A 12,650-nucleotide genomic window follows, 5' to 3' on the forward strand; every position below is an offset into this window, starting at 1 on the left:
GCCGCCCGTGACGTCAAGCGGCGCCATGGCAACGGAGCGCGAGGGCGCGCGCGAACCTTTCCCCCCTCGCGCTCCCCCCCCCGCGGTCACGCCCAGAGACGGTGGCGGCCCCGCCCGCGCGCGCGCGCCTGCACCCCCCGAGCCGCGCGGGGCGTCCCGGGGGCGCCGCGGGTTCGGGGCCGCGCTCCGCCCCTCCCGCAGCACCGGGCCCGGCCCGACCGGGAGACCTCCGCACCCGCCCGTGGGCGGCGGAGTGGTGCCCGCGCCTGCGGCACGGAGCGGGGGCAGCAGCACCGCCTCCTCGTGCGGCCGTGGGGTGTGCGCGGATGTCACCGCCGCCCCCCGCGCAGCCCGGGCGGGCTCTCCAGGCTTTGTGCCGCCCGGAGCGCCTAGGCTCCCCAGTAACCCCGGCCGAGCTCCGTGCGTGGCTGGGTGGCTGAGCCCCCAGGGTGTTGGGGGGACCGGCACTGTCCTGGCACACGGGTGGCTGCGGGACTGCTCCGCATCGAGCCGCGCCCCGGAGCCTCATCCTGCACCGGGAGCGCGACACATGCTGGGGGTTAAAACAAGAGGTCCGGAAGAGGATGGGGGGCCGGGCATGGCGGCTGGGCCCTGGGAGAACCCCCGGCGCTGGCGGATGGGCGCTCAGCGGCTCTGCAGGCGCCGGACGGTCCCTCTGGAAGCCTCTCCCTTGGAAAGGCAAGCGGGCATTTCGGACAGCACCACCCAAACGTTGTTGAGAACATGCTGACAGGAGTAGGAAGAGTATTAATAAACATTGCTGTTGTTGGAAATGCTTTTTCATTTTCTGAAAAAAAACCCACCGTGTTCCCTAAAGGTCGTGGAAGTCGGCATTCACTTGTCCCCTTTCTGAAGAGCATGCCCCAGCCTAAATCCTTGTCTCAAGTATGCAGTGTCCTGACCGCTCCTGCTTTCTCCTGGGCTCTGGGATCAGCTCTCTCTCACAGGATTAGAAATAAAATGGAGAATAATAAGATGGAGAAAGCACCAGATTCATGTTGTATCTGGCAGTGCCACGGGCCAGGAGCATCTCCAGAGTGGGAGGGGGATTCCCTGCCGGGGGCTGGCTGCCGGCTGCCGTGCCTGCCTGCGGGAGACCCCGGCAGCTCCCGCCCTGTTCCCGCTCGGTGCAAACCTCACGGAAAACCTCGGCTCGGTCACGTGCCCGGGACTGTGTCCCGGCTCCCGGGGCGGATCCCACCAGGTCACTGGGACTCGCTCGGCTCAGTGCTCGGAACAACTCCCGCAGGAAGAGCCCCGGGGCAGGCCAGGCCTCTATTTATGTCTACAGCCCTAAAAATCTCTTGGTGGGGCAGAGTGAGGGAGTAGCGTGGGAAGAGTGAGGTGCTTGCTTCTGGAAAGCAGGAGGAAGTTCCGGATGTATTTGTGTTCTGGAGTGGCCGGGAGCAGGTTGGTTCGGTACCAGAGAGAACAACGTGTACGGGTTCTCCCGCAGATGCTCTGCCTCCTGCTCTTGCCTGCGCGCCTCTCTCTGTCTTTTCCAGGCAGTTCCAGGACAGCTTCCCAGAGTGGTCTTGCACCCTGCAGGGACAAAGTGACTGTGGACCTGAGAGTGAGATAAAGTGATCCGAACGGGGTCATTTTCACCTTCAAAACTGATCCCGTATTTTGACTGAATATCAGAAAGGTGCTACTTTAAGATCCTCAGGTCAAAGTTGAATTTTTAGAACCAGGCTTTTTTTCATTATATCACATAAAGAGCAGTTAGTTCTTCCGTGGTGGCATTTTACCTGCAGAGTTTGTTTCTGGATTTCTTACTACCTTCCTCGTGGCCTAAGATGTATGTTGGGGTTTGTGATAATGTACTCCACGTAAGTTTTGCCCATCAGCCTCTGTTTTCTTGGACATTAACAATGGGATATTTTAAAAATTATTTCTCACCAGTTCTAGTTCCTTCAATTAACTCCAAGGTTTAATGAATTTCACTCATGTTCCTATGGAATATTATTGGAAAGCTTGTGAAAAGAGCTTAAAAAAGCAAAATAGGCAATATTGTGCAGAGTGAAGCTCACCAGAATTTACTAGCTGTGTCAGGTGAGAACATTGCTTGCTTAATTTAAGTGTGAAGGATATAACCCTCCTCTTTGGTTTGCAAATGATGCTTCATTGGAGTATACAGGTACGAAGGGGGGTTTTTGAAACAAACATTGTGAGGCTCAGGTTCGTAATGTATTCCAATACACAATGCTTCATCTTACATGTTTTTATTTTTTACCATTATTTTCCACTTTAGGAAGCAATAGGAGGAGAGCTTTAGAGCTGTACTTGAACACAGATGGTATGATGGCACAGCATTTGCTGCATCTTGTTTCAAGTTATGTTACAGAGTTCATTTTTAACATAAGCTAAAAACCCTTATTTTGTAGAGAAGTCTCATTGAAATGGCAACCACCCAAATATAGAGCATACATTTTCTGAGGTACTTGAATATTTTCTGGTAACATGATAAAAAATTAATTGATGCAAGAAAAATTATAATCCTTAAAAGTGCATAAAGAACCCAGACTGGAGCTTGCATTAGAATGAAGCACAAGTGTGTTTTACATTTTGATATTTCCAGGAAATATAGGGGAATCCCATGTGAAGTAGGCTGCAGTACTGTAGGCAGTGTTAATAGTTTTGTGGAAGGAAAACATCAGCCTTTCCATTCTGTCCTTTCCATTATTTTTGGTTTTGGAGGGAACGGAACATCTGCAACAGCTCTAATTGCCACTAACCATAGTTTTGTTTGCTAACAGCCCTGTGCGTCAATGGATGCTGCACTCTTTCCCCTTTAAGTGGGCCATTTTTGCCAAACACCATTTCCACTGCTCTGGATTTCATGAACGCTGCCATTTGGAACAGATCCGAGGAATTAGCTGTTACTCACCTTTGCATATGCTGTCTCTTAAACAGATACTCGCCTGCTGTCTTTTATTCTTAAATTTCCTGCACTTTTCCCCATTGTGGAATGTTTTATTTTGTCTTATTGCAGTTCTGACCAGGGAACTCGGTCTCTTAAAAACCTGGGCTTTTAGCAGCTTTCCTGTTCTTCAGATGCATTTTCTCTGTTGCTCTCCTCACAGCTTTTTGTTCGATGACTTGCACTTTCACTATCTCAGACTGTCAGGCGGCAGCCAGCAGCAAAAACTCATTTGTAGAGTTAGAAACATTTGCATATGAAAGTACATATATGCATGTTTATTTACACTCATTCTTACTTTACTTTCTTACACGAGAAGAAGAAGTCCAGGGATGGGGAGGGGGAAAAATTACTCCAGATATTTTTTATTTCCCTTCTAAAACAGATTTTAGTTCTTCTTCCTTCCTATCCTTTCTCCGCAAGTGCTCAGTTATTCTTTCTTGTGCTTAAGCAGAATGAATTAAAAGTAGAAGAGTACAAGGTTAGGTTATCCCCGTAGTAGAGGAGGATGGCAGGAATTTTGGGGGTCACCCTCACATACAACAACCCAGGAAATCCATAAGAATATCTCTTAGAAGTCTGTGAATGCTGTCAGGACTGGAAGGCTCCGTGGTGGTGACTCTTGCTGCTAACCAGGCTGCTGCTAGAATATGGAGATGTTCTGAGTTACTGTTGGTTGGTGTTTGTGTTGGTTTTGTTTTTTTTTTTTTTTCCTGGGAACAGGAAAATGAGCAAAGGCAGCCTAGCAAAGGGCATTTCCCCAGAGACCAGGAGATGATTCTGCAAATTTACGGCCTGCAGAGGGAAGAAAAGAAGAGCTGGCAGCTCTGTTGTGTGCTCTCCTACTGTTAAGAGCTGCATTTCCAAAAACTGCTTTCTTAAAATCCAAACTGTTGTGATTTTGTTACATACCTTTCTGGGCTGATTCTCATGCTACATGATCATATGCATATGGGTGTATTTTTATGCAGCCTTTGTGTGCTTCTCTAGGGTTTTGAATTTCTTTCTCCCACTTAGCAAGAGTAAGATCCTTCGATTAATACAGCCTTTCTGGAATAAAACAGTTATTGACATTTTTAGGTATATATCATACCTATCTTTATTTTTTTCCTTGGCCACTGCCTGTGATTTGCAAGCCAAACTTCAAGCTTTGCAGAAGGGAATAAGATCTTTTGTTCACCTCCTTTGTAGTCTGATTGTGCTTTTGGATCAATGGATACTCTTCATCCTCAGGACACTCTTGTAGGTTGACCCACCTGAAATACTTCAGAGAATGATGCATGCATTTAGAGTATTCTTTTCTTTTTCTGTTCCCTCCCCCATCCCCAGTGTTCTAAAATGAGTCAGATTCTGACTCTCTGTCTGGTGCCAATGATAAATCATGAATTGTGGATAAGGCTACTATTTTCCATCACTGAGTGGAAAGTAGTTGGAGCTGCTGGATTTCACAAGGCCTTTCTCTCTGCCTCATCAAACATTCTGTAGTCTCCTCATCTGTTTGTAGTCTGTTTTTTTATTAAAAATTACAAATCTAGCCAAAGAATCAACATACCGGTGAGTCCTACATAAGCAATACTTTACCTTGGATTCAGATCCTTAAATGAATTTGTATATGGATGGATTTAGGTGTATATGTATTGGAGAGTTAGTGCATGGTTGGAAGTGTCCCTAAGGGTCATTCCTCCAATTCACCTGTCAGTGCAATGTGGAGATACTTTCCACCAAAATTATTTTTCAATATTTGCAAACATCTTGTCAACAGTGACAAGTATCCAAGGAGGACAGGAGACCCAACAAATAAATGGCATAGAAATGATGAATTGTAGGTTACCACATTCCCTGATTCTGAAAATAATTAATATAAAATGGCAACTGCCTTCACAGAACCTGTCACCAAGTGATGAAGATAAATCATTACTGCTCTTTGCTACCTAGTGACCTTTCTGAGAAATGAAGCTAGATGCTAGTCTTCCTTGTTTAGAAAAAGCTTCTGAAACTTATGAAAGACTGTGAGTTTGCAGGGAGGCCACTAAGAGCTGGATTTACTCTAAAGAGCTTTATTTCTGACCCTCAGTGTATGAGATGGGGGAAAACATCAGGAATTGGCTGCATTTACAGGGCTGCAATAACTTCCAGTAATCCATTAGCTGAAAGGAGGTTTGAGAGGTCTGGGTGGTGAGGCTGTCACATACTATTATGCATGTTTGTATCTATGCATAGGTACTGAATCTCATTTATTTCCTTTCATTGTAGTGTTCAAGTACGTTAGGGACATTGTAAAAGTGTGCAAATTCTTGAGTTGTTGGGAGCTCATTTTGAAAACTCATCATGCCATTGCATTGGGTGTATCTGTTTTCTCAGGGAAAATCCAGTTTGTTTCTGTACTTGCACTGATCTTACAATCATTAAAATTAGGTATGAACTCAAAAGTTGCACATAACAACAAAGTTCATCACTCATGAGTAAGGTGGATTGATCAGACTATTTTGAGATGCAGCTAGAGGGCAAGTGTTTTAGGGATGCTGCTGCAGTCATCAGAATGTTGAAGAAGCCAGATGAAATAACCCCACCATCAGCAACAAGAAGGAGATTTAACATGAATGTTTGAAAATACATGGATAGATAGAAGCCTGCAAGTAGAATATACATGGTTTATATATTATGATTTTATTATATTCTCATTCCTATCTGATTGCCTGATGCTGAGGTATTTGCATGTCTTCCAAAGATACAGAGCCCATCACATCTATTTTCTTCCCCATTTCTCCTTCCAGGAAGCAAGAGGGATGGTGCCAAGATGGGCACGCTGTGCCCTGGGATGCAGGAGGGTGGTTGAGCACCTGCTCCTTTGGGAGCACTGACTGAACCTGAGTCCTCTGGGGCTGCAAGTATGAATTTGAGTGAACTTAGCATGGCATTGATAAATTAACTCTGCATCAGTCTTATCCCAGTCCTTCACACAGGGCTGAATTACTGAGTCCAGAGTAAACCTGTTCATTTGTAGGTTAATACAGTTCTTTACTTTTTGCAAACAATGGCCATTGGGATTTGGGAACTCAGAATTCTTTAGCTTGTATTCATTCCCACTGTGTGTAACTGCTCTTGAGTGAGCAGGGTAACACCTGAAAAGCGTAGCCAGAAGAGACAGGATGTCTTGAAGCAAACTTGAGACTAACATCATCCTATTATACCTGCTTTGATTTATTTTTGGACTTATTTTTTATTTATTTCTTCTTACTAGCTGATGTTATTTTAATGTTGATTGTCAGGAGAAAGGCTCCATACTGGAGCCTTGGTTCAGATAGGTTGTGCCACTTAATTTCAGAGCTTCTCATCTTGCATGCGTTTATCCTGAGTTTGTCTCTTATTTTTAAAGATAAATTATTTATTTTCTTAGCATTCTTTAGAAATAGAACATAGTTGTTGGAGTTGAAGGGATCAGAAAAAAATGCTAAGGTGCAAGTCTCATAGGGTATGTTCTGAAGATTTCTGGAAGACCTAAAAATGAAACAGCATAGCTCCTCCAGGATACACACCAACTTCTAAACTCTCACTCTAAACATTTGCCATTAAAAAGATCAATGGATAACATATTGAGCCTAAATGTCTGTAAGGTAATCCAAGAATTATTAATACAGCGAATTGTTTACCAGATAATAATTTGAAATTAAGAATAAAATGGGACAGCACTTCAAAGGTCGTTTTATGAGGTGGTCCTTTTTAATTTCTAGGGTAAAAAAATCTTATTAATCCCTTACTGGTATCTGAACAGTTTGATAGAGCTTTTCATAGAGGTAAATTTACTAATATATTTTGCTTAGATTTCCACAAGCCCTCGGTAAAATTATCACAACAGGCTACTAAAGAAATTCAAATGGAGCTTTGCAAGGAAAACTTAGGCCCCCAAATACATCCTAAAGTAACTTTATTCAAGTTATAGGCATTAATAGCACTTCTAATCTTGAAGCTTTGCTTAATGCAGAAGGAATTTACATTTTCTACTGGTAAAATCGCTCAGTTCCCTTGTTTTCGCTGCCGAGCACGTGCAAAACCCTCTTGACAGCTCCAAGCTGCTAAGCCCCAAAGAAATACATAAAATAAGCGTTTTCTTGCAAGTTTCCTCACAACTGCCTGTCAACTTCAGTTTTGCATCCCAGCAACCAATTTCAACTCGCTTTATTTTATCCTGACTACATTTATCAGAATTTATTTTATATTCTTGGTAGGATATTGAAGGAAGATCTCAGGGCCACATATTGCTGCTAAATGTTAGAATGTCAGTTCTGACCTGAACAGGGTCAGAAATTAAAACCTGGCAGTTTTTAGCCTGGTTGCCTTTGAAGTTAGCTTTGTGAGATTGTGTTGTTTATTTCTCTGTACATTCAGCAATTTCCCCTAAAAACTTTGGGACTGGGTTTCAAGCAAATTTGAAAGATGAACTGAAATCTCAAGGTAAATAAGGTCTGTGAAAAACTGCAGCTGTACAGAGGACAAAGCATGTAATGAAATGCCTGAGCTGAGGCAGAGGCAGGTGGGTGCAGCCCTTGCCCAGTGCTGAGAGCCCCCAGCCCGATGGAGTGGGCTCAAAGATTTTTGATTGAGCATAGCATGTGCCCTATAGACTGTGGGCCTTGGAGGAGAACCTGAGGTTGTAATGGCAGAAGAGATTGTAGGAGACAAGGAACTTAAGTCTATGAAAACAATCATTCAAACCCTACCTTGTTTCTTAAAGTTCTTACAGAACAACTCTATTCTCTTGCCCTGCCTCTTCTTCCTTCCTTTTGGGCCTGAACACCTTTTTTCCTCCCAGGATCCCTGAAGTCTGTTACTATCTTTGTATTCCCTTTGCTCTCCTGGCTCAGCATCAATTTCTGTAACTTAACCGCTCTAAGAATCCTGTCTGATTTAGAAATGAGGTCTCAAATACACACCCTGGTGCGAGCCTGGTAGTGGCTGGCTGTTTCTTCATCCAAGAAGTTCAACCAGGCTGTTAGGATGTGCTCCTGTCAATAGTTGTAACAAAACTAATTGGTACTTACCCTTTTCCATCCTGGCTGGAGAATCTCCTGCTCTGATATTTATACTCCTGAAACACTTGTGGATTCTTATCATGCCCCCTTGTCAGCTACCTGACATTTTGAAGACCCAGCTGTTGTGTGTGGGAGGTAATGAATCTAGTTTAAGAGAGACTAACTAAAATGAAGCAAATTATTACTTTTTAAATCTATACACACATTTCAAATAGTACATAGCAATGGTTTTATAATATTCTTATATGGAGTTTTGCAACTGTCCCACAGGTGTGTGCTGCTCTAAAAAACATGTGAGAGTTGTATATTTTACAAATCTGCTTAGCTGGAGAAACCAAGAAAAATGCCCTGCCTCCTTTGTCTTTTCTGTCAGATTCTTCCACAAGATGGATAACTTATCTAGCCTGGAAATGTTTGTAGTTCTTCTCTGGTCAATTATCTAAACAGGACACAATTGAGCTGATGTCAAACAAAGACTACACACATGTATAGTACTGGGCTGTGATAAAAGCTGCTCTTCTACACAACTTCCAGCTTGTGAAACCTGACTGGTTTTGCATAATAGATAAGCCCCAGGAAGTATAAAATTAGTGGGAGTACTTGCAATGTGGCCAAGTTACAGTTTTGCAGTTGTTTAGAGGTCAGCAGCACATTGACATCTACACTCAGTCCTGCAGGGAAAGGCTCTGTAGGGACAGAGTTCTCAGGCAAATAATGTCCATATGATTTCCCTGTGCCCATATGGAAAAACCTGAGGCTGCAAAAAAGGGCTGAGATCATATTTGCAAGCTAGTGCCAAAGTTACCAAGCCAATCTTTCTTGTCGTTTGTCTGGGGCAGACTTTGAAACCTAAACCCCAAAGAAAGTTTTTTGAAGAAAAAATCCAGACCTAAGGTCTCACAGAGCAAGCTTTTTTTTTTCTCCCAACTTTTGGGTTCTCTGTTTTGTATCACTTAACTTGAAAAGGATGTTTCAATGAGAAAAAGGTCAAAATCCTGAACAAGACTACCAAGTTTATAGATGATATTATCTCTCAAATAGTTAATGTCTCACTTCTCAGTTAAACTATTTTGTTTTTTTCAAAGTTGGCAGACTTCTGGGTTGGCTAATTAAGAGTACAACTAGGCTGTAACCAGATGATCTCTATGATACGATAAGCAGCATGTGAGCAGCAATAATAGCAGTAGACTGACTTCAGAATGCTGCAAGTTGCTCTGAGCTTCACCAACAGATTTGTTGATCAGCTCCAGATTTTACAATGTCATTTTTCTTCTTTTACAGAAAACTGTCACCAGAGCTGGTTACATCTCACGCCTGCAAATGCAAAAAGTTGTACGGAGACAACAGTGCACAGGAAGACTTGCTAGGCTATGGATTAAGCCAATTATTCAGAGAAGATGATGTGTACAAGGAAAGCTCAGCACTCAAAAGCAGAGATTAGGTGCCTTTCTAAGGAGAATAGGTGGAGGGACAAGATTTGGGGAAGAAAAACCTGATGAAGAAAATGTTCCACTTACTGTGAAAACAGAAAAGAAGGAGGGTAATAAAAGAATGAAGGCTATCTAGTTTCAAAATTTGGCTGAAGAGAAAGAAGTAGTAAAAATCACTACTGCAGATGAGATCCATAGATAATCTCATGGCATGTAGAAAGATCTGTACTGTATCTTGCAACTATCAGAAAGCACATGGGGTAGAGGTTTCTTTTAAGATGCAGTTTACAAGACAAAGTAGAGACTTGGAGGTGTCCAGCTAGAGCTATGGTTGATGTCCAGGCAGGAAGTTCTTAAAATGTCCTGAATTCCAGGCTTATATCTGTCTGTCAATGCAGTCTGTGCTACAGCTGCTCAGCACTGATGAAGAAACTCTCTGACTCTGAACTTCTTGTTTTCTCCATCTCCTACTGGTAGCTGGTGATGAGGAAAGCACAGTTAGGAATTCTCTTTCTGATGAAGCTTTTGAGTTCTCAGTGCATAGGCACTTGGTCTGTGACACCAAAGCTACTCCTCAGCATCTGGACACAACTCAGGGAAGATTTTTTCCTCCAGGTTTTTGGTTAACAAGCTGGGCTGACGTACCTTCACCTCAGCTGTAAATGAATCCTCTCCTGGCCCTTGTACAGTGTGCCATTCCCAGGAAGATTTGGGAGTTTGTTGGCATGTCCTGGCTCACACATTCCCTGGCATCGCTCTGATATTCCTACAACAATTTCTATCCCCAGCAGATCACTTCCTCAAGTAAATATGGCATTGCAGCTCAGAGGGTGGTCGAGGACTGCTCGATACATTCATTTGGATGTATGCAGAACTGAAGTGATCTTTTCCTGTGACTTGGTGCTTTGCCACCAACCAAAAATTCCCGCTCTCCCTCCTGCTGTGATCTTCCTCCCACAGACCAGCCTTGCTGGTGATTTTGTCTTGCTCCTCCCTTCCCCAGCAAGCTTCTTGCTCTGACAAATTCTCCTTGGGCTACAATAGCTCCTGCCAGGTTCCTCCCAGTCTGTGGTCATGGCTGCTGGGGTGGATGTGAGCATACCTGGCCCCAATGCCACAAACTCTCCCTTTGTACCCCTAACAGCCTGGAAACTGCTTCAAATTCATGAATCCATCCTGCATATAATTGTGCATTTTCTTCAGAGGAAAAATATATCGCAAGAAGAAAAGTGTCTCTACCTAAAAACAAGCATGTGTTGTTTTGGGAGTGGAAAAGAATCCCTAAACAAGATGACAAAAACACACAGTATATTATTTTGATTACAGTTTTTCTAACTGAACATTTTTACAGATCTGACAATTATTAAAGGGTTTCAAAAATACAGGAGGTACATTTTTTCCCTCTAGAGTTTTGAAATCAATCTCCATGTTTGCTAGAGATCCTTTTCTCTGCTCTTTTGTACCAAGGTCCCCAAGTAAGATAATGTTTGTCCTGGGATTTTTGGGGGAGGGTCTTAATTAATCTTGATTAGACATTTCTAGAGAAGGCTGGCTGCCACAAAACCATGGGTACTGCAGAGGCTGTGTTTCTGAGGTGTGGTACTGGTGGGCACTTGTTCTGTAACCTTGGGGGGAAAGATGCCAAGTGCATGCTGCTCTTTTCATGTCACACCTGTTGTGTCTTCCTTGGAGCATCTGTTCATTACTGTCAGGGGACCCCGGGCAGCTGGCTGTCCACAATGGCAAAGGGAATGTCTTTTGTCATGTTGGGGGACATTAACATGTGGTTTTCTTGTGGAGATGACAGCGTCAGGTTTCTGCATATGTTTGTTTCTTCCCATCTTCTTTTTCGTGATGAATTCAGTCAAGGTCTGATTTGTTATATATAAGGGGGGGTTTGGTCTTTCACCATATTGCTTACTGCTGCTAGAAGGGTGCTAGGGAACCCTGATACTCCTTGGAAAAATATCCTGAATTTGTTTTACATGGTGATCACCAGAGAAGATGCAAAAGTAGTTCTTAAGGCACAGAGCAGAACCAAATCTTTCCACCCTTGTTTGTGAGCTCTGGTCAGCAGACCAGCAGGCTGCTGTTGCTCTTAGGATCAATGCTCTGTTATTAATTTTTGGGCAAACATTTAGCAGAAGCTAAAGATTCCCTTGTGGAGACTGGTAGCAAGAGTGTGCCCTGAAGAAATGGATTTGCCTTCTCTGAGGTGGAGAAGTGAATTGAATTGGAGTCCTCCATGTCCTGGGTGAGTGCTCTTGCCGTTGAAGTGCTGTGTTAATGTGAAGGCAGCTTGGATGCACTGTTGGAAAGGAAAGCTTGTTCTTCTCACCCTTGTAAGAAACAAATAGCTCTTAATTCCTGGCAAAAAACTTTTCTTTGCTTTAAGCTGGATGTGGGCAGAATGAAGATGCACCACTGGAGAGATGGTGCAAAGGGTCAGGATGCCTGTGCATGCAGCAGCAACATCAGCAGCATTTTCAGGAAAAACCTGACGTGGCTCTGATGGCGCTCTGTCACGCACGGCAAGTAAAAGGTGTAGGCAGAAAGTCTGTCCTGTGGGAAGTCCCAAAATCTTGCCAGAACATGACATGAGATGGGTGTGGAGGAAAGGGAGGTTTCCATGTTTTATGCTGAAACAACATGCATATTCACCAGCGTCCATGGTCATGGTCTGTATGGCCGGGCTTGGTTTAACCAGGAGCCAGTCCCGCTTGGAAGGCAGCTGTGCATGGGATGGGCTGAGTGAGGGTTGCAACTCCTGCTTCCCTAACAATCCAGGTAAAGAGATCAGCCTGTGCTCAGATCCAGTTAGGCTGTAAACACAGCAAGCTGGAATCCCTGGGAGAAACAGAACGATAGATCACTTGCCTGCAGATAAACAAGACAGTGGCAAAAATAGTGCCTGGTCTCTGGACTGAAAAGCTGGAATCAGCCTGGTTTGCCTTGTGCTGCCCGCAGCTCGCAGACAGATGGGAATATGTTGGGCTGAACTAGAATCTGTTAATTATAATATATTAAACAGTTAAAATAATGAAGATCAGGCACAATCACATTCAAAACAAAGATTTAGCAAGATTAGGCTGTTAACACCATACAGATGATGCCATTAATCTTGGGGTAGATCAACATAAATGATACAATATCTAGCTAGCTGGGAAATGGTAAACTGGAGGTAATATCAGGTTCCCAGAGTAAGGGAGCGCATGGATTTTTCCATTCAATTTTACAACCTTATTT

At 43.8% G+C, this 12,650-nt stretch overlaps 1 protein-coding gene across 1 annotated transcript; it reads left to right on the forward strand.

Moving 5' to 3' along the window:
* The first annotated feature begins 25 nt into the window (after positions 1-25).
* Positions 26-12,390, forward strand: LOC127059261 (translation initiation factor IF-2-like). The gene is made up of 2 exons (XM_050971035.1): positions 26-1,431; positions 9,256-12,390. The coding sequence occupies exon 1, from the start codon at positions 26-28 to the stop codon at positions 749-751; it is 726 nt and encodes a 241-aa protein (XP_050826992.1). The 3' UTR covers positions 752-1,431; positions 9,256-12,390.
* Positions 12,391-12,650: the final 260 nt, after the last annotated feature.

The sequence above is a fragment of the Serinus canaria genome, chromosome 2 (genome assembly GCF_022539315.1).
Source record: "Serinus canaria isolate serCan28SL12 chromosome 2, serCan2020, whole genome shotgun sequence".
Lineage (NCBI taxonomy): Eukaryota > Metazoa > Chordata > Aves > Passeriformes > Fringillidae > Serinus > Serinus canaria.

Coding starts and splice junctions, on each gene's coding strand:
- LOC127059261 (XM_050971035.1), top strand. CDS start 26: ATGGCAACGGAGCGCGAGGGCGCGCGCGAACCTTTCCCCCCTCGCGCT.